The sequence below is a fragment of the Crinia signifera genome, chromosome 1 (assembly GCF_055691185.1).
Source record: "Crinia signifera chromosome 1, ASM5569118v1, whole genome shotgun sequence".
Lineage (NCBI taxonomy): Eukaryota > Metazoa > Chordata > Amphibia > Anura > Myobatrachidae > Crinia > Crinia signifera.
In genome coordinates this window covers 182,091,931-182,112,974 of record NC_139217.1, presented here as the reverse complement: position 1 = coordinate 182,112,974, position 21,044 = coordinate 182,091,931, and the positions used below count along the sequence as shown (strand labels likewise).

At 43.5% G+C, this 21,044-nt stretch overlaps 1 protein-coding gene across 3 annotated transcripts in view; it reads left to right on the top strand.

Moving 5' to 3' along the window:
• GSTCD (glutathione S-transferase C-terminal domain containing) overlaps positions 1-19,980 on the top strand; it is a 168,025-nt gene extending 148,045 nt beyond the window's left edge. For all 3 annotated transcript variants that reach the window (XM_083178808.1, XM_083178790.1, XM_083178798.1), the window contains 2 exons: positions 12,168-12,237; positions 19,072-19,980. In XM_083178808.1, coding sequence (XP_083034934.1) covers positions 12,168-12,237; positions 19,072-19,208 — 207 coding nt within the window. In that variant the 3' untranslated portion in view covers positions 19,209-19,980. The remainder of the gene's footprint in view (positions 1-12,167; positions 12,238-19,071) is intronic.
• The last annotated feature ends 1,064 nt before the right edge of the window (positions 19,981-21,044 follow it).

Below are 21,044 nucleotides of genomic sequence, written 5' to 3'. Positions count from 1 at the left end.
TCAACCTTGTTTACTTCAAGAAAACAAATGAGAAGGCATATATAAAAGTATAAAACTTTGCTTATTTCTAGGCACAATAGTGCAAGATAAATACAAAAAATATAAAGGCACATTACACAAATCAAACAACCCCCCCACCCCCGCCCCCCACAATCATCAAACATCCCACCCCCGCCCCTGCCCCCCACAAGCATCAAACATCCCCCCCGCCCCCTAAACAGGAACATAACTTTTGACCTTATGAATCAGGACAACTTTTTTGTAAACTTGAAAAGTGCTCGGCAAACATCGGTCGGCCATTGTAAACATCAAACCTGTTAAGTGCACAGGCATATAAAGTGCCCCCGCCCCCCTACCTACAAAAGTGCCCTTAAAGCAGCAATACTATTTCAAAATGAAATGTGCCCTTAAAACAGCAATACTATTTTAAACTGCCTATTGCAATTGTCTGTATACAGGGTATTCAGGCGAGGATGGTGGCGGGTTAGGAGGATCATAGTATTGACCTCTGGAATACGGCTGGTAGCTATGCTCAGGGGCAATAGGGCCTTGGTTAGCTGGGAGCATGTTGTTACCCACAAAGCGAGGCAGGATGTGTTCCAGGAACTGGAATTGACTGTCTTGGTAGCTGTGCAAGATGCGCTCTTGGCGACCCATTATCTGCGTTATGAAGGTCTGCTGCACCTCTCTTTCCGCCTCGATGAAACGGATTTGCCCGGCATCCGCCTGTCTGCTTGTTGTTGTCCATGTCGCGCAGTTCTTTACAGAGCACCCTGGTCATTTCCCGTGCTGCGAGCTCTACTTTGGTGGCTTTGCGCTTCCGCGGTGGAACTGTATATACTGCAAGGGGAGTAAAAGAAGGAGAAAAAGGCATAAGAAAAAGCAGTGGTGTGATCGTATGTGTTTGTGGCCTACTCCCACCTACACTTGATACACTCTGCGACACCAAACTTTGCAGTGGATGGTTATGGTGGCCTATAGTGCAGCATTACTGTGTATTGGAATGCAAGTGCTTAGGACATTTAAGCAAGGATAAATACTTACTATTGGTGCGCATCACAGGGAGAACTTTCTGGGGTGTCGCTTTGGGTGTGGCGGGCACATCACTCTCTTGGATGGTTTCTACACTGGTGCCGCTTATGCTGTCATCTGCATGGTTAACGGAGGAGTTAACGGAGGAGTTTAAATTGGTGTCATCTGGGACTAGTATCGGTGATGTTGGCCCAGGTGATATTGGCCCAGGTTGGGTACTGTCCATCGACTGATTGTCTTCATCAACCACCGATGAGAGAGTGACCAAGCTGGAGGATAACAGGCTGACGGGGTCACTCAGCGCAGTGTGGCCAAAACATGCTGTGCACAGCTCATAAAAGATCCAATCTTGCCTTGCAGCCCCGCTCTTATTCCGATTGCGGTCATGTATGCGGTGGAATTGTTTCTTCAGCCCCTTTAACTTGTTCACCACTTGCTGCTGGCTGCGGACGAAGCCCCGCGATGCCAGGGCCTTGGCAATGTTGTGGTATATCTGGGCATCCTTCACAGTGCCTGTAATCTGGTGCCGGATCTCCTCTTCCCCTCTGATGGCTAACAGCTCCCTCACCTCTTCATTCGTCCAAGACATGGCAGCCACACTTGCAAGGGTTAAAACCCACTTTGCCCGAGTTGCAGGGTTTAAAATGCACTTTGCCCACAGCACGTTCACGCTGTATCTCCCTGCACGCTGTTTGCTGCTTCTGGGCGTGTCTGGGAGCGTCCAGCACAACAGGAAGTTGCCCTGCTAGCAAATCAGCGTTAGCTGACATCAGCAGAGGCAACACGGGAAGCAGTGACATGTCCCTGCACCTTTCACACCAGCCAGTAGTCCGGGAAGGACCCGGGAGTAACCCTGGTACCTAGCCGGGTTGGATTGCCGGCAAATTAGCCCGGGATTTTGTCCGGGAACCTTTCACACCAGCGCTAGTACCGGGTTGTTCCCGGATTCAACCCGGGAATTTAGGCTGGTGTGAATGGGGTATGAGTCATGCTAAAGAGAAGTAGGTGTGGTGCACAACCAGATGCAGCCGGTAAGAGTGTAGTCACCAAAGGACCCACCCAGGTGATAGCCATCAGGAACAAACATAGTTGCACATATATAAAAGGAAAAGGCCCTTGTCCTGTGATTTCATATTCAGGCAAATAACCTGATATCCAGTAGTTTGGCACAGCTAGACATGTGTGTAAAACTGTGTGTAAAATAATTGATAGTAGCCTATGTAATCTGTCTACTATTACTATACAGGTTGAGTATCCCTTATCCAAAATTCTTGGGACTGGAAGAATATTGGATACCGGATTAATCAGTATTTCAGAATATTTTTATATTTCAATGAGGTATCTTGAGGTAACTTGCATTTATGTTGTACAAACACATGAAATACATACAAATGTATTTTATTTGTGCATAATACAAGGTTCCAGAACATGAAACAAAGTTTGTGTTCTATCTCCGATACTAAATGTGAATGCCAAGCAATCATTTTCTTGCAAATATTTAGTGCCAGTTACATATGGGGGAAATTTACTAATATGAAAAACCTAGAATTTCGTATTAGTATTTTTCCTATGACTGCATACGGCTGTTTTAGCCGTATGTAAAGTCCTGTTCCGGAGGGGAATTTACAAAGCAGTCATATACGACTGCTTTGTAACCCTCCGATGTCGTAGTAATTCATATTAACGGCTATATATACGGCCGCTAATATGAATTAGTGCAGGCAGTCTGCACGGATCAGTCAGATCCGTGCAGGCTGCAGTTTGTAAAAAAAAATAGAAAAATAAATAAAAAAACAGCGTGGGGTCCCCCCCCCCCCCCACAGCCGTAACCAGCACCAGGCTGAAAGAGCCGGGGCCGGTAATTAAAAAGGGAAAAACCCTCTTTACACAACTAGATAGGCTGCTGTGCGCACGGTTGGGGAGCACCAAATTGTATTGTACACAGGGACTCCATCAGACTGGAACGCGCACGCATGTCCCAGTCTCTCGCCGGCTGGGCAGCGGGACCCTGCCCGTCTCCGCTGGGGGGATTCGGGGTGGCGGTGGGGGACGGCGATGGCGGGGAGCTCCGTCTGTAACTAAAGATGGATATTCACCTGAATTATTGTTGACTTCTCCAGTTCTACATACATTTGGTTTAATTGCTGTCATAATTATCTGTGCGCACTTGCAGCAGATCCATCTGAAAACACATGGACAATTGTGTATGCCCAACTGTTTATAGTGCATAATTCCATTTACACACCCTCACTAAGCAGCCTACATACTCCCATAACCACCTAGCTACATTCTATCCGCTCCCAGTGTAGATGAAACTGCGCTACGGATGACTGAATCACCAGTAGATGAGTGAGCTTGGATATGGAGTATGCACCTTTTGAAATACACAAGCCCTGTCCACAAAGCTACTCGTGTAACTCTGCTCCGGGCCCCAGAGCCCACTTGTGGCACCAGTAATGAGTAGTCTGGGGCACTAGCAATCCCTGATAAGCCTTCCCTGTCCCAAATATACCATTCTACCTACAGTAACACGTGACCATATATTTATTAATAAACAACTGTTTTAATAGTTGATCATATAGGACATTTAATAGCTTACAAAGTAATCTATGCTTTCCACACAAACGCTCAATCCATAGCTGTAATATTGTGGTTTAAATTGTATCTCCGGTCAAACTCTGTTACACAATTATAGCTTAATGAACATAATTCCTCCCCGAATATATAATTAAAAGAAAAATGTACCGTCAGAGCAGGCTTCTTTTTAATCCTTTAAAGCAGTGTGGGAGGTTTCATTTTCCTGTAGGGTCAGCAACCTTCTGGCTAATTAATTCTGAAACGAGGAGCTCTTTAGGCAGCTTAAGCTATTTTGTTGTTGTCTTAGCAAGTCACCCAGGTCATATTCTCACAGTTACTACACTCATAGGATTTGTGTCTTACAGTTATGTGTAGCCAAGCGTTTCTCCACCTAGTACTATTCTAATGACGCAATACTGCTGCCAGATATGCAGGCACCATGGGAAAATGGTCTTGTTACAGTATTAACCAGTTTGCTATTTTGAGAGTTTTTTTATAAAATAGGCAAATATACCAGCTTGGTTAATATTGTTTCTATTTTTTTCAGGATATTTGTGTGTGTGTGTGTGTGTGTGTGTGTGTGTGTATATATATATATATATATATATATATATATATATATATGGGGAGTCCAGGCACTCGGCAGAAAAGACAAAGACTTGGGTGCACCTCAATCCAGGAAGGATGGGTATATACAAAACGTACGAGGTCACTCACAAGATTTGAAATGCTGCACGGCGGCAGACTTGCAATAAAACAAACAATTGACACAAGGCTGTGTGAGTCAACGTTTCGGGCTGGTAACCCTTTATCAAGACATGTCTTGATAAAGGGTTACCAGCCCGAAACGTTGACTCACACAGCCTTGTGTCAATTGTTTGTTTTATTGCAAGTCTGCCGCCGTGCAGCATTTCAAATCTTGTGAGTGACCTCGTACGTTTTGTATATATATATATATATATAGATATGTCCACTTTATGCTGACACTCGACACAAACACTTATAGTTACAGGTGCTTATCCTCAAATAATCATGTATAACTCCTCAAGACATATGCAAATCAAAAATATGTATTAGTGTGATATATATATGTTTATTTTATTTATTAACAGTTATTTGTATAGCGCACACATATTCCTCAGCGCTTTACATAGAATATTTGAACATTCACATCAGTCCTTGCACTAGTGGAGCCAGTGGCATAAGTTTGTTCATGTTGCCTGAAAGCAACATAAAAGTTGGTGCCCCCCCAATGGATAGATAGCTAGAGAGAGGGAGAATGAGATAGGGGAATAAGGGAGAAAAAGAGAGGAGGAAAAAGAGAGAGACTGAGAGATCAGAAATCATGGAGAAAGATAGAAACAAGAGAGTGTCAGAGAGAGAAAGAAAGAATTTCAGGGCGATACTAGGGAGTCAGCGAAAGTAAGTAAATGAGAGGGGAGAGCAAGAGAGTGTCAGGGATAAAGAGAGAGGGTGTCAGGGATAGAAAGAGGTGAGCGAGAGAGTGTCAAGGATAGAAAGAGAGGGTGCCGGGGATAGAGAGAGAGAGAAGAGAGGGTGAAAGATACAGTGTCATGGATAGAAAGACAGGTTAGGGGGTGAGAGAGAAGGGGAAGAGAGGAGGAAGTTGGACGAGGAGGGGTGAGAGAGGATGTCAGGAAAAGAGAGAGAGAGGGTGTCAGATGTAAAGAAAGAAAGGAGGGGGTGAGAGATGGTGTCAGGGATAGAGAGGGGTAAGAGGGTGTCAGGTATAGAGAGGGGGTGAGAGATGAAGTCGGGTATAGAGAAAAAGGGGTGTGAGAGAGATGGTGTCAAAGATAGAGAGAAGGGTGAGAGAGGTTTTAAGGGATAGAGACAAGGGATAAGAGAGAGGGGCGTCAGGAACAGAGAGAGGGGTGAGAAGGGAGGTCAGACAGAGAGATGAGTGAGAAATAGGGGGATCAGGTAGAGAGATGGGTGTCAGAGTGGGGGTTAGGCAGAGAGAGAGAGAGGGGAGGTTAGACAAAGAGAGATGAGTGAGAGAGCAGGGTCAGGCAGAGAGAGCTAGAGAGAGGGGGGAGTGGGGTCAAGCAGAGAGAGAGAGAGGAGTGTCAGAGAGAGGGAGGGGTGAGAGGGGGGTCAGGCAAATAGAGAAAGGAAGGGTCAGGCAGCGGGAGAGAGGGAGTGAGGCAGAGAGAAGGGGGCGGGGTCAGGTCGGTAACATGCATGCCAGAGTTACCTGATGGGAGAGGGTACTGCTGCAAGACCCCCGCCAGCAGCCCTCACCTTAGCGGCACCGCTGAAGCCACTGTGTCACGGCAGCCGCAGGACCTGCAGTGAGCAACAAAACTCCCTGTGTCTTCAGCGCTCTGTGTGCTCGGCCGCAGACGTCTTCCCACCATGTGCAGCTGGCTCTGCTGTATATGCCATCCAGACCTCACAACAGTTCCTGCCCTGCCATTGTGATCAGCAGCGGGTGACGGGGGGCCCAGGGACAAAGTGACAGACAAAGCGGGTATTGGGGAAAGAGAGAGAATAAGTAAAGTGAGAGAGAGATTGGTGGTCAGTGAGAAAGAAAGCTTTATGAAAAAAAGAGGAAATGAGAGGAGAGGGAAGAGAGAGGTTGTCAGAAAGAGAGGGAGCAAGGAGCGAGAGAGAGGAGTGCTAGCTGGGGTGAGAGAGAATGTCAGAGAGGGAGAGAGAAAGAGGGCAGTAAGAGATATTGAGAGTGTCAAGTCTAGGAAGAGAGAGAGTGGGTGTCAGTGAATGAGAGGGAATGTGGCAGAGACAGGGAAAGAGTTAGGGAGACCTCAGTGAGAAAGAGTGGGAGGGAGGATGAGAGAGAGAAGACAGTGTGGATAGGAAAAAGGCCAGACAAACAGGCAAACAACACAATATGGGGGCATAGACTGACTGACAGACGAACGGATTAATGTGGGGGGGGTGGGTGGACAGATGGACCAAATCTAGTGTCTGAGTCCCCTTGCGGGGCTCGCTTCGCTCGCCCACGCTGCGGGCTCGGTGGCTTGCTACGCTCGCCACGCTATCTAAAATCAACTCCATGCCAACATGGATAGTGGGGGTATGAACTATCCATGTTGGCATGGAGTTAAGTTAGTTTATTTTAGATAGTTTGCAGAGCGTAGAAAACGGAAGTAGCACGGCGCCATGCTGGCGCCGTGAAACTACACAAGTACCGAACACCATATGGGGGCATAGGTGGAAAGAGACTGATGGGTGATGGGCATAGACGGACTGGGACAGAGCACCATATGTGAGCATAAACTGAAAGATGGACAGGGGGAGTATGGATGGACAGCCAGAGCACATATGGGGGCACATACCGAAGGGAAGGGGTCAGCATAGATGGACAGAAGATTGGGGGCTTAGACAGAATGACAGAGTATAATATAGGGCCTTGATGGCTAACCTTGACACCAGCTTTTGTTGAACAACACATCCCAGCATGCTCTGCATCGGATTTAGCATGGCCAAAATAGCAAAACTGAAGCAGAGCATGCTGGGATGTGTAGTTTAAAAACATCTGGAGTGTCAAGGTTAGCCATCAAGGATATAGGGGGACAGACTGACAAACAGATAGGGGGAAAAGGCAGAATAGATTGACAGAAGGGTGGGAGACAGATCACCATATGGGGGGACACTGGACAGCCTGACAAATAGACTGGCTGGGGGGAGGAGGGAGGGCTTTCACCATCACCAGGTATCCAACAGCAGTTTATAGCATCTTCTATGACGTGGCTCTTGGCAGAATCAGCGGCTCCTCCTCCATTGACTCAACAGTCGATAGGCAGCAGCAGCCAGTCATCTCCTACCACCATGGAGCAGCTTGCTCCCCTCCCTCCCCACAGAACGGCTCCTTGCAGCGAGTGCAGGTCCCACTTCCCTCCCCATGGAGCAGCTCCTTGCATCAACTGCAGTACCCCCTTTCCTCCCTCCCCCGCTATAGAGCGGCTCCGCACAGCGGCTGCGAGATACCCTTCCCTCCCTCCTCACAGAGCGGCTCAGTCCAGCGCCAGCAGGTCCCTCTGCTATAGAATAACTTCACCCTCGGCCTAACCCACACAGCTCGGCGGCAATATATTAAATACAAATAAAAAATAACATTCTGAGCCGTCCAGAACTGTGGAGCAGAAGTGCCCCTACAGGGCTTAGTGCCTCCGTTGTCTCCCGGAGTTCCGCCACTAAGTGGAGCTTACAATCTATATTCCCTACCACATGCATGCACACATTCATTCTAGGGTTCATTTTTGTTAGGAGCCAATTAACCTAACAGTATATGTTTTGGATTGTGGGAGGAAACCAGAGTACCTGGAGAAAACACATGGAAATACGGGGAGAATATACAAATTCAAGTTTTATTATTATTTAAAAGCACATTTTTTCATAAAGCATTATACAGTCTAAATAATTATTTACATAATGTACAAATGGCCTTGCAGTACTTATGTAGTATCTGGGCGTCCGATTTTGTGATTGTATGCCTTACCTTAAGGCATACAATCAGATGCGATGCGATTCGATGCGATTTTGCATAGGATTCAATGTTAAGAAGGTCCTGTTCATTTCCCCACTATCCAAGTGGGCATAGAGTTGATTTTATATAGCGTGGTGAGCGCAGCGAGCCCCGCGAGGGGACGCATATTTCTTAAAAAGTATTCTGTGTCCCCTCGCGGGGCTCGCCACGCTTCGGGCTCGGTGGCTCGCTACGCTCGCCACAGGTTTATATCCAACTCCATGCCCACTTGGATAGTGGGGAAAGGAAAAGGACCCCTTTTTCCCATTGAATTATATGTTAAAATGGACTCAGACCATTTTAACATTGAATCCTATGGAAAAATCTTGACCATCGCATCGCATACGATTTGGTCGCATGCGATGCGATGCGATCCATCCGATTTCTAAATCGGACGCCCAGATACTACATAAGTACCGGCCTTGCCAACACAAAACAAGAGGTTGGTGTGTTTAAACCCCGCACACAACATAGATGGTTACAGTTTAAGGGAATTTTTCTTAAATTTACTGAACAGGATGAGGTGTAAACGCTGGGTGGTCTGTGTCCACCACATGCTCTCCTGGGAGCACCCTCCAACCCCATGTAGTGGATCGGTGCAGCTCTTCCCCCCCTCCTGTCCTGCAACCCTTGTGGTGCACTGCAGCCATCTTAGCCTCCAGGACAGGTTTGATGTCCTGTCCCTCTTCTTCTTTGATGTCCCGATGGCTGGAGCTGACCACATTTACTGCGTCCAGGACCATCCTCAACATGGCCTACTTCTGAGAAGCAGAAGTTCTGTACACTTGGTCACCCAGCAGGTGTGGTTTAACCTGCACCATTGCAATAGCCTTTGTACAGTTTTCTTTATAGGAAAACTGCAAATTGCCGCCTGACCTGGTCTTGCCAGGGTCAGATGCAGCAGGTTGCTCCACAACACTCTCCAGCACCTCCTCTTCTGCCTCTGTTTCAGACACTGCTTTTGGGACATGGCTTCCTACTCTTCCATCCGAGCAAGGACTCTTAATTAGAAGCGGTCTCTTAAAATTACATCTGTGGCTGCGGACACCTCCCTCCAACAATTAGCTGGAAAAGCACCTCTGATAAAACAGAGGGAGGACTCTTGTATCCTGACCCAATTCATAGAGGATCGACATACCAGGGGAATACAACCTTTACTGCCACTAAAGATGACCCATTAAATTATGTGGGACTTCTAACTATGTTCTATGCCTTGATAATATGATATTCTTATGCCTATAGATTCGAGCCTATTCTCATCCTCATACCAGCCATCTAATCGATAAAAGCCTCTATATGTTTTATGTTGTGTGTCTTGTTTGTCCTTATTGAATATTGTAAATTGAAGTGCACTTCTTATTTTTATGCTAATTTATTTTAAATAAATTGTGCTATTGTAGCACTTTATGTGTCTATTATTTTTGTATATATACTAAGCACATCAGCGCCAAGTGCATGCAATTTAGGTTGCATGCTCTTCTCTTATTTTTCAAAGAAAATAATTTGAGTATAAAGCCCTTAAATGTGCAAAGACTGAGATATGCTTACTGTCAGCTTCCATCAGTCGCACCATAGAAATTTGCACAAACCCGATCAAGCTTCTCCATCTGTATATAGCTTCCCATGGGAGCAGTTTAGGTTCTCCCATAATACCCCCATAAAATTATACACATACATAGAAGAGAAGTACATTATGCTCTTTGCATCCAGCTTAAATTCTGAAGTCCAGTCCAGTAGTTGGATTTGCACCTAACTCTAAATCGGCATCATAATGTGTTCTACGCAATATCTCAGTAATTTGTATAAGATGGAAGGTAGAAGCCTCCGTGGATATATATATTTTTTATTTTTCATGATAATATACTAATAGAGGGTACACACTGCGAGATTTCCAATATTTTTCTATTTAATTTTGCTTATAGAAGCAAAATTGAATCTAATAGAAAATCGAATGGGCATTGAATGGTTTTTCTACATTCCATGCAGATTCGATCCCGATGCACGCTCTGTGTGGTGTGAATCGAATAGAAGAATAGTATTGGCAGGCAAGACTATATAGCACTGATCTGTACTACTTAGTCAAAATATAATGTGAACACTAAATAACCTAGATCCAGTCACAGACCCAGATCGGATAGGGGTCGAATAGAAAGTGAAATCTCACCGTGTGTAGTCTTGTCACATGTGGCCATGTAGAATCCAATTATCTAAACAAGTAATTGCTGCTGTGTGATAATAATGTCATGTTACATTCTCGATCAGTGATTGGTTAGTAGCATAGTCAACATGAGTAGCACAGCTACACAATAAAAAGAGAAAAGGGGGTGATTCTATTGAAAGAGGGGTGAATCTTAACTTAATTTGGTATATCATATGTACTTTTTAAGTCTTAAAGTATTCCACACAATATATACCATAACCTTTCATTAAAATCTAATTTATTTCCATGAATCTTTTAAAAAATTTTTTTTTTAAAGATTAGTGTGCTTCACCATATAGGAATGGACTCCCTCCCTCAAATGTGTCTTCCACCTAAGCTTCCACAGAAAAACATTGCCTACCTGATAAATAGAATAAGATAAGGGTGCACATTATTTATTTGCCTGAGTAAATTTGTTTTACTTGCTTCTAACTTAATAGCCTATACAGAATGCTACCACGTATTTCCAGAAAACATAACAAGTGTGGCAGGAATTCATTATTACTGTCAGCTACCAACTTCAAAGCTCACTTTTAAGACAATTTGCTAATATTTGTCTTCAAAAATGTAAGGAGTAAAAGTGCAAATGGTAACTGCTGCCAAGTTTTCCTCATTTCAGTTTATGAGCGTTGAAGAAAAATCTCGTTTGTATTGTGAGTTTAGATTGCGCACATTCCTTGTTCTCTCTATAAATCTATCTTTAGACGCTATTTACACAAATATGGAGAGGGTCAGTCTGCAGAAAAGAATGTCTTAATCTACAGACAATAGTCAGTTAGGGATCTCTGGTACTTTTACTAGTCCTGTTTATGCACTTAGCCAAGATAATTAGCTGCTTGTACCATGTTCAGCGTAATAGCTAGACGTTGTTTTCCTGCTGGCCCATGCAGATTTAGTCCTCTTGTCTGTTAATTACCTATACTAAACCCTACTTTGATGGAGTTACACAGATTAAAGATTTTTCTTTATTCCTACTCTTCAGAAGAGAGTGGCAAGCAATTCAGACATATTCCTGAATATTTTCTTTGCCTAAATGGATTTGACTTATTTATATGTTTCTAGGCCAATTAATGGGCAACTAAGAATTCAACACTGTCTTATAGCTCATTGGTAGACATTGCCTGTGAATTTGCTAGAATTGTGAATTTCAGTAGATTTGTAGTCCATCAATAATGCAAATTACAATTTATTTGGAATGAATTGCAAGGTGTGTACTAAGATGCCTTTACCTTCTATATTTTAAGAAAAATATATTGGTATTTATTGAGGTAGATGCAATTTGCATATAAGCACAAACAATTAAATGCGCCCAGGAAAATATGCATCTTGCTATATATGAAGACTTCTACACAAACATAAGATACTAACGTCTCTTCAGAAGTGCAAGATATTTCGTAGCACCCCCTTCCTCCCCCAGTCCAAACTTTATGCATAAATCATATTTTATTTCACAAAAATAAATATTTCCTAGCTTTTAATAAAACAAATTATTACACAGAAGACAAATAAATATGAAGAGGTCCACCCCGAAAAAAGGCACAAACGTTGACCCCTTCACATGTGAAAAAAATAGGTTGTAAGCTTGCGAGCAGGGCCCTTCTACCTTTTTGACTATCTGTAAATACCTGGTTTGTTGTATCGCTGTCTCCCATTGTAAAGCGCAACGGAATATGCTGTGCTATATAAGAAACTTTGTATATTTAGTATTCATAGCATAGTGATGTTTATTTATTTATAAACAGTTTAAATAGATATGGGGTGGCGATGGGGGCGGAACGATTTATCATGAAATGATGAATTAGTGAAGTAACTTGTTTCTTAGTGGATGTTCTTTGTGCTTTTCAGGAACACATGGTTCTGTGTAGATTTGCGGATCAGACTGAGGTCAAGCTTCCCCCAGAGCGAAGGATGATAGGTATGCATCTGCTGTGTAGTTTGCTTATAGTTTGTATGTTACATGCTATTGGAGTGGAAAGCACTTCTATTCATCAGAACTAGGGATTGGGACAGGGAATACACAAGATTATAAACATTAATCCCAGATATCACAGGATTCCTAGGTCACACTGAGTAGTCACCGAGTCACAGACTCTTTTGGGTTTGTTATCTAATACTGCAAACAGACAAAGAGCCTGATTCTAATCTGAATGGTGCCTGGTGTGTTCCCATCGGGGACCAATGTTAATTCACTGTGTTCGCATAGGGGGGGCGGATGAAGGAGGGCAGGGGGCCCCATTCTCGGACCAGGACACCACAAGACTACTTCAGTCCAGACTGACTTAGATGTGCGAATAGGGTAAAAATCATTCGATGGTCGGTGACCATCAAATTTACTTACTATGCCCAGGGTTGTTAGAGACACAGCAATTTCTAACCATTCCAGTGGCAGTGGTAACTCGCTAATTCGGCAAGTCATCTTTGAGCAAGAGAATATGTTGGATAGCATACTTAGCAACTTTATTTAAATATAAAGACTGTTTTTAATTATTTTATTTATATTGATAATACTCAAGCTGTAATATACTGAAACAGAAGTTTATACTTTTGAAGTGCACAAATGTCCTCATACATCTGTACTACAGTCACGCCAATCAGAATCAGCTTTATTGGCCAGGTATACTTACGTACAGTATACTAGGAATTTGTTTTGGATTGCTGTGCAAAGCCAGGTAGGTAACAAGCAAACAGTGACAGTACAGATATACAGTATATCTAACACTTACAGATATGTACCCTGGGGAGGGTTAGAACACGGACATGGGGAACATATATTTGCTGAGCTGCACAGCACCAAGGCAGCCATTCAGCGGTGCCACTTGGTCGCTGCAACTGCCAGATAGGCAATACAAGTAGCAGTAGAGATAAAGGACACAACAGGGAAAGACACGGGGTACATAAAAAACAAACAGTTCTTCTTGCCACAGCAGGTCCCCAAATACTCTGCTAGTAGAGTATTATACTGTATGGTTTTTGCATTTCTTTTTTGCAAATATAAATCTTATTCGTAATGTGATGTGGGTAAGAAGCAGAAGGAGATACTGCTGATTAGTATTTGCCACTTGTGTATCTGAGTCTAAATCTGCATATGAAGTGCGACAATGCAGCACGCTGTTTTTTCGATAGAGAACTGGAGAACCACAGTACAGTTAAAGCAGCTGTATATGGGAGTGTGTAAAGCTCCCTATATAAAAAGTATACAAAGAAGAAGAATTATACAGCACTAGGGTTTGACTGAATGAAAAAGGCTAACACAATTAACCAATAAATACATTTGGTACTTGTGTATTATCACGGCGCCCATCACATCGCATCGCATGCCACTAATTAAGGTATGCGATGCATGCGATGGGACCCGATTTCAGCCTTTTCCCGGGCGTGATCATACAATTTTAAAATCGTGTCATGCGATGCAACGCGATCATGCCCGATTTGGGCTTATTCCCATGTTAAATGCCCCCCAGACCCGATTTTTAATTGTATACCCACCCTGATGGGTAATGTCTATGTTAAATCAGGCATCTGGGTGCCTGTGCGATCGGGTCCAATGCGATGCGATTTTTTGGTTGTACAATGCCCTACGATGGAAAAGGTGGGCGCCGTGATAATACACAAGTACCATACATTTATTATACACCAATAAACAAGACAATTAAAAATACTATCTATAGAGAATTCTCATGATGAATAGGAAATAAAAAATGGGGGGTATAAAAAACAGTCTTAGTAAGTATTGCTACAGTGGGTATGGTTAAAGCAACAGTTCAAATGCACCAATATTGATTGGATAGTTACCAGATGTAGAATTTGATGGTACATCTCCTATGTTTTGGAGGAGATTTTAGGAAGATCCCGGAGAATTGTCCAGCATTTGGATCCGGATTAACTCAGAGGGAATAGCACGGTTTTTCGGGTTGGATGGTATCAGTACACCCAACTTGATCTCTGCATCAGAAACTGAGACTGTGGAATCCTGTAGGTTATTGAAGCCTGTCCAGGTGGTCTGGTAACAGGTGCAACTGGAGCTGAAACGGATGGTAGCTCAACGCGTTTTGACGTGTTAACAAGTCTTCATCAGGAACACTGATAGACTCAGTCACACAGATATACTGTGCAAGTGTCATATCAAATTAAGCAGCACAGTCCCCTGGTGCGTTCTAGTCACATCACATTGTATCTGAGTTACATTTGTCACCTGATGCTAGCGGAGTTGGGAACAGTGGCTGTAAATTGCACACCCTCAGTAATGAAAGGTGCCATCTGCTGAGAATAAAATGGTTTACACAGAGAGAGAGGGTGCAAATGCACTATGCAATCATTACATTATAATATATAATATATAATAAGAGGTTGTTGGTATATCATTGGCCAGTGATATTGGCCTGCCCACCAATCGTCCAGGTCAACTCTTGTCGAGCAGGTCCCTAACACTATGGGGTCACCACCTGGGACGCAGGGAACCCCGAAACATGGAGGTAGAGTATGTGAAATAAAGAGTGCATACATAAATAATAGACACACATGATGTAAAAAGTGACTGTGTATTTAAGTTGTGATGCCCTGAGACAGTCCAGCCAGAGGAGCCCGGGGGCCCCCACGCCCAGATGCTAACCCCAAATTTTCTGACACTATGTACAAATAAATAGGACTTACTTGGAATTATGCCTCTGGGCCGTATTCAATGTGAATATTGACAGCGTGCAGCGAATCCTGCACACTCGTCACTGCCCGCCGTGTTCCGGAGCCTCGCCGCCCCCCCTATTCAACGTCGCAGGGGGCTCACTGCCCCTGACGGCGAGTGTGAACCCCTGCGGCGGACACCACAGGGAGCCTGAGGACGGTGGCAGGCAGGGAGATGGAAGTCTCCCTGCCTGCCCCAGAATTCATGTGCTATAAGCACATGAATAAAAATAGCATGCCCCTTCACAAAATAAAATTCCAGATTTTTTTACACCAAATGTAAAACAACAACAACTTTATTTTAAAAGTTCACTTTCCACTTCACCATGAAAAGATGGAGATTTGCTACATGGTGACACACGGCGAAAATCACTACAGAAAGATGGCGAGAAGTGCACGTTGAATAGGGTGATTCGCTTTCTGACCCAAAAAAATCACCTTCCAACGCGAAAGTAGCACAAATTCGCAGTGAAACAGGGCGAATTATCCTCATTGAATACTGCCCACTGTCTCAGTGCAGTCCATGCTGGTTCCCTGCTTAAAAACATATCTGCATCTGAGTTACATTTGTCACCTGATGCTAGCGGAGTTGCACAGGTCCTCTCAGCTCACTTAGGCTAGATCAGTGGTCAGGGAACTCGGCCCTCATTACCCCACACAGTGCATGTTTTGCTGGTAACCCAGCAGGTGCACAGGTGTACTAATTACTCACAGACACATTTTATAAGGTCCGCAGGTGGAGTTTATTATTTCACTTGTGATTCTGTGAGGAGACCAGCAAAACATGCACTGCGTGGGGTAATGAGGACCGAGTTCCCTGACCACTGGGCTTGATGTATGAGGACACATCTGTACTTGGCAACTATTCCATGAAATACCATTTAACTCCATCTCTTTTTTGATTAATTCAAAATGTATCTGAAATATAACATGCAGCTGAGCATGTCTGACATTTTCTATGTTTCATAAAAATGTATTTTGTTCATGTTATGATTAATGAAGCTTTAGTTTGGGAGAATAATTATGCTTTAATATGCCTTTTTTTTCTATGTAATTAGTGCTACCTTGCTGAGGCTTATAATGACACAAAAGGGATGTAGGTGCACTATTCAAATGTTACTAATCTGAATGGTAATACATTTTTCAATACAATGTTATGACGTCACATGGACCTACCCACATCCCCAAAGTTCCTTTAATGTTTTTTGACAGGATAAAAAAATATTTGGACAAAAATGAGATATATAAGGTTAGACTCCCAATGCCATTTTTTCAGAATGCAGTCTGAGTAAAGCTGGGTACACATCTATACAATCCCTATTTCTTGCAACCGCTCGGCCGACCGTACTCCTGTCAGACCGTCCACAAACAACAGCCGATCATGCGTGTACACACCTGTACAATTTTACTTGCGACGTCCGATGTACTCCCGTCCAAACAGTCGCAATAAAAAGATTGTACCACCGTACACACTGTCTCGATTTGGGCTATTGACACGTGACCTGTGTCCAAAATTATCATAATGAGCTGGGTTAGGGCATAATTATAGCAAACATTTTTGTCACCCTTTTACCTATTAAAAAACCAGCCGTAACCAGCACCAGGCTGAAAGAGCCGGGGCTGGTATTAAAAAATCAGGAAACCCGACAAATAGGGCTTCGCTGATTTTTTAAAACCAGACCCAGGCTCCAGGTCCGGGGCTGGTTCCCAAAATAAGGGGGACAAAATGACTAGGGGTCCCCCGTATTTTAAGAACCAGCCCCAGGCCAAACCAGCCAGCAGGATAATGCCACAGCCGGGGGGAGACTTTTTATACAAGTCCCCCCGGCCAAAGCATTTAACCCTCTGACCGGTTAGCCTGGCCAGGGGTCCTGGGGGAGTGGGGACCCCCCCAATTAAGGGGTCCCCCCCCCTCCAGGACTTATCTGACCAGGCTGAAGCCTGGTGCTGTCCTCGATGCCCCTGGGTGGTGGGCATCGAGCTGATACTGGTGTAAAAAAAGTAGATGAAAAAACTATTGTTTTAAACTGTGGAACTATGAGTCCCAGCAAGCCTCCCCCGCAAGCTGGGACTTGGAGAACCACAAGTCCCAGCCTGCGGGGCATTAAAGGGCACGCTGGGTCTTCTAGTTCCACAGTAAAAAAAAAATAGTTAAATAAATACACACTGGCACATTAGAAAAATAAAATTTTAATACATACATTACACAAACACACTGATACTTACCTATCTTGAGCCCGTCGGTAGGTCCCAGGGTCCGGTCCGGTGCCTTGGTTCCGGGGCTGGTCCGGGTCCGGGGCTCCAGGGCTGAAGAGTCCGGGGTCCAGGATCCGTAGCAATCCAAAGGGGTACCTGGGGAAGGAAATCCTACTCACCTGCTCCTCTGGCGACCACCCCGACATCTTCTGTTCAAGTCGCGCTGCTCCCGGCTGCTGGTACCCGCTCTGCCTCCACTGGACTGTAGAGACGCAGAGATCCTTCTTCCTCTGCGTCTCTACTCAGAATGATTTCTGGCCAATCAGAAGCCGACTTTCTCGGCTCCTGATTGGCCAGAAATCATTCTGAGTAGAGACGCAGAGGAAGAAGGGTCTCTGTGTCTCTCCAGTGTCCAGCGGAGGCGGAGCTGGTACCAGCAGCCGGGAGCAGCGCGACTTGAACAGAAGATGCCGGGGTGGTCGCCAGAGGAGCAGGTGAGTAGGATTTCCTTCCCCAGGTACTCCTTTGGATTACTACGGATCCTGGACCCCGGACTCTTCAGCCCTGGAGCCCGGAACCAAGGTCCCGGGACTAAGCCACCGGACCGGACCCTGGGACCTACCAACGGGCTCAAGATAGGTAAGTATCAGTGTGTTTGTGTAATGTATGTATTAAACTTTTATTTTTCTAATGTGTCAGTGTGTATTTATTTAACTATTTTTTTTACTGTGGAACTACAAGACCCAGCAGGCCCTTTAATGCCCCGCAGGCTGGGACTTGTGGTTCTCCAAGTCCTAGCTTGCGGGGGAGGCTTAGGGACTCCCGCGATGGGAGTGTGCACCGCGATATATCGCCGGGTGCGCACTCCCGTTTTCTCCCCCGTAGTGATCGCTGGTCGCAGGAACATGCTCCTGCGACCAGCTGATTTCCACTGCCGGGCTCCCCCCGGCAGTTTCTTTTTTATCAGCGACCATCTCTGGTCGCTGATGCAAACGGGACACTGAGCGATATATCGCTCTGCAATATATCCCCCCGTGTGTACGGGGCTTTAGAATGTTAGGGACTTATTTACCCAATAAGGTTATGTGTATGTGGTAGGTAAGCCCATAATCTTGGCCAAGATTATGCAAAAAAAAATAGATAGTCGGGGATAGACTGGTTCTATATGAAATCAGTGTCAAATGAATTTCTGCCCAGACCAATCACTGAACTGCAGCTATGCTTGTGCTTAGACAGTATCAATGCTGGATGCAAAGGTACATTTTACCTTAGTTAAAGCAATATTATAATTTTTTAAACCATATCTGTTGTATCTTTTATTTTTTTGATTATTTTTTTCTGAAATAAGCTTACTCCACTCAATGTAATCGCATATGTTTAACTTATAACCATTCTGTTTTGAAACTGTATAGATTCGTTCTTCTTATTCACACTCACAAATTTCCTTTTTTATTCTATACTGATGTTAAATAGTAATTTAGCACTTTGTTTCCAATGCCAAAATTAATGTATTTTATTTTTAAATGTAAGATTCCGTTTAAATTATCTGTATAGATTGTGTATGTAGCAAGGTATATTTATTTATTTATTTATTAACAGTTTCTTATATAGCGCATACAAATTCTGCAGCGCTCTACAGAGCATAGTTATGAGCAAACACAAAACAAAATTACATTACAAGACAGTTTAGGACAAGTACATGGTTAATACAGATAGTTGCATCAGGGGACAGGACACTGAAGCAATTATCAGGGTGGCAGTGGTTTATATATTCTAAGAAAGGCACATGAGGAGAGAGGGCCCTGCCCGTGAGAGCTTATATATGTGTTTGTTATTAATAACTTAACCCAAATTTTCTCTATGTATTGTACCACAGGGAAACATTGTATGGGTTTGGTGGATTTGGATCGCGCATGGGCTGCTGAACAATGCGGCTACAAAGCCATGGTTATTTCAATGGAACCAGAAAGCTGCTCACCTAAGAATAATTTGATTGTGGGGTCTCCCTGTTAATTATTTTTGTATAACAATTGTATAACAATAATCCAATTAAAATCAGCCATATCAAGGTCAGAAGACAACAACTATTCATCTGTTTACATTAATTTTCCAGTTATGGTATAAATCATATATTGACTCTAGGGTGACAGTCATTAGATCGACCGCTAATGGTCGGCAATGGGTAGGTCGACACCTTTAGATGGTCGTCATACTCAAGGTTGACATAGACATGGTGGACACGAGTTTTTCCTGTTTTTTGGTGTCTATGTCAACCGACCCACTGTCGACCATTAGTGGTCGACCTAATGTCAATCTATCATGAGTCCGGATACCTCATTTTCCTACCCTAAACAAGGCCTGGAGGTGGTGACACAGCCTGAGGGACAGAAGAACTCCTGTAATTTGGATACATACATGTGATGCCAAATTAAACATTTTGAGCTTGGCACTTGTTCCATATGTGGCTAGCATTAGACTTGCTCTGAGAATTAAATTATATTGTGATAGTGACTACAGTTTTCTGAGGGAATGTTCTGAACACGAGCAACTTTGGCCATTGGAATGAATTGAATTGTCCACTATGTGGGTTATCTTGCTTTGGACTTCCCATCTATCACGACAAACTAAATATTTAAAAAATTGAGAGCGGTAACATTTGTTTTTATTGTGTTCTATTTGTATGTCAAGGCAGCTAAAAGAATGGTCATGTAAAATCTTCATTTTCATTAACAAAATGCAAATGTATATATATTTACATAATGAGATATTAAACTTTACAAATAAAGATACAGCCTACTGCCTATGCTTCTTCCACAGAATAATGTTTTTCTATTGTTTTTGTTTATTTCAAGCAGTTATAGGAGTATCTGTTCTCTCTGGTTCTGATTTGCACCCCATTGTACAAGGGGAAATTATAGAGTGTTTAGAATAACTTGCAGCTGACAAGTACACATGGGACTAGCATATGAAGAAGTTATTCGCTGCAAGTCTGGTTAAGCAGTGGAATTCCCATGCACAGGAGTGGTGATGCCAAATTAATTTATCCAAACCCATGGGTGGCTTCATTGCTAGAGACAATACCTGCAGCTATAATAGTGAGAACATTGCAGGCTTTTTCATTAAAAGAAAAAAATAATTTATAGATTCGAAAAAGAATATTTTGACAAGAATTTGGTCTTCAGACCTCTGGATTTCTATATGTTTTATCCATCACTATATGGTTATCTAATTATTTGCACTCCTGTTTAAAACAATCTGTTAATGACATTTTTAAACTATGGTCATTATCACTCTATTCATATGCAGGCTGTTGTAATTAGCCAAAAAAAGACCTTCAATCATGCGCCAACACATGCGATGTGGGATAAATTTCCGATCCCATGTGTTATCTCGTTTCCAGTGGCTGCTTATCACAGCCTGATCCCCGATAAGTGCTGGTTATCGGGGCTAATTGGATAGCCGCAAAACAATTAGCAGCAGTAAATTACCACTGATAGTAGAATATCGGCCAATGAATTCTATTGATACCCTGTATATATCTGCAAAAGTCTGTCATGTGTGCATGCAATTGATCTTATTGTACCTAGGTTTTTGGGTTGCCCTGGCCTCCATTGGTCTCAGTTGCATTTCCTCATATATTTCTTTGTTTATCTTCTGCCTGCCATGTTCCTCCCACCACCCATTAGCCATTTTTTCTCTTTGTATTTCACCCATGTTTACAGTTTAAAAAAACAATATTTCTTTTTACATATTTTTTTTATTTAAAGCTGGTTTCTTTTAACCCTTTATTACCCTATGCATTTTCTGGTGTATCCCAGTGACATCACTAGTATGAAGGAGGCCCTATGT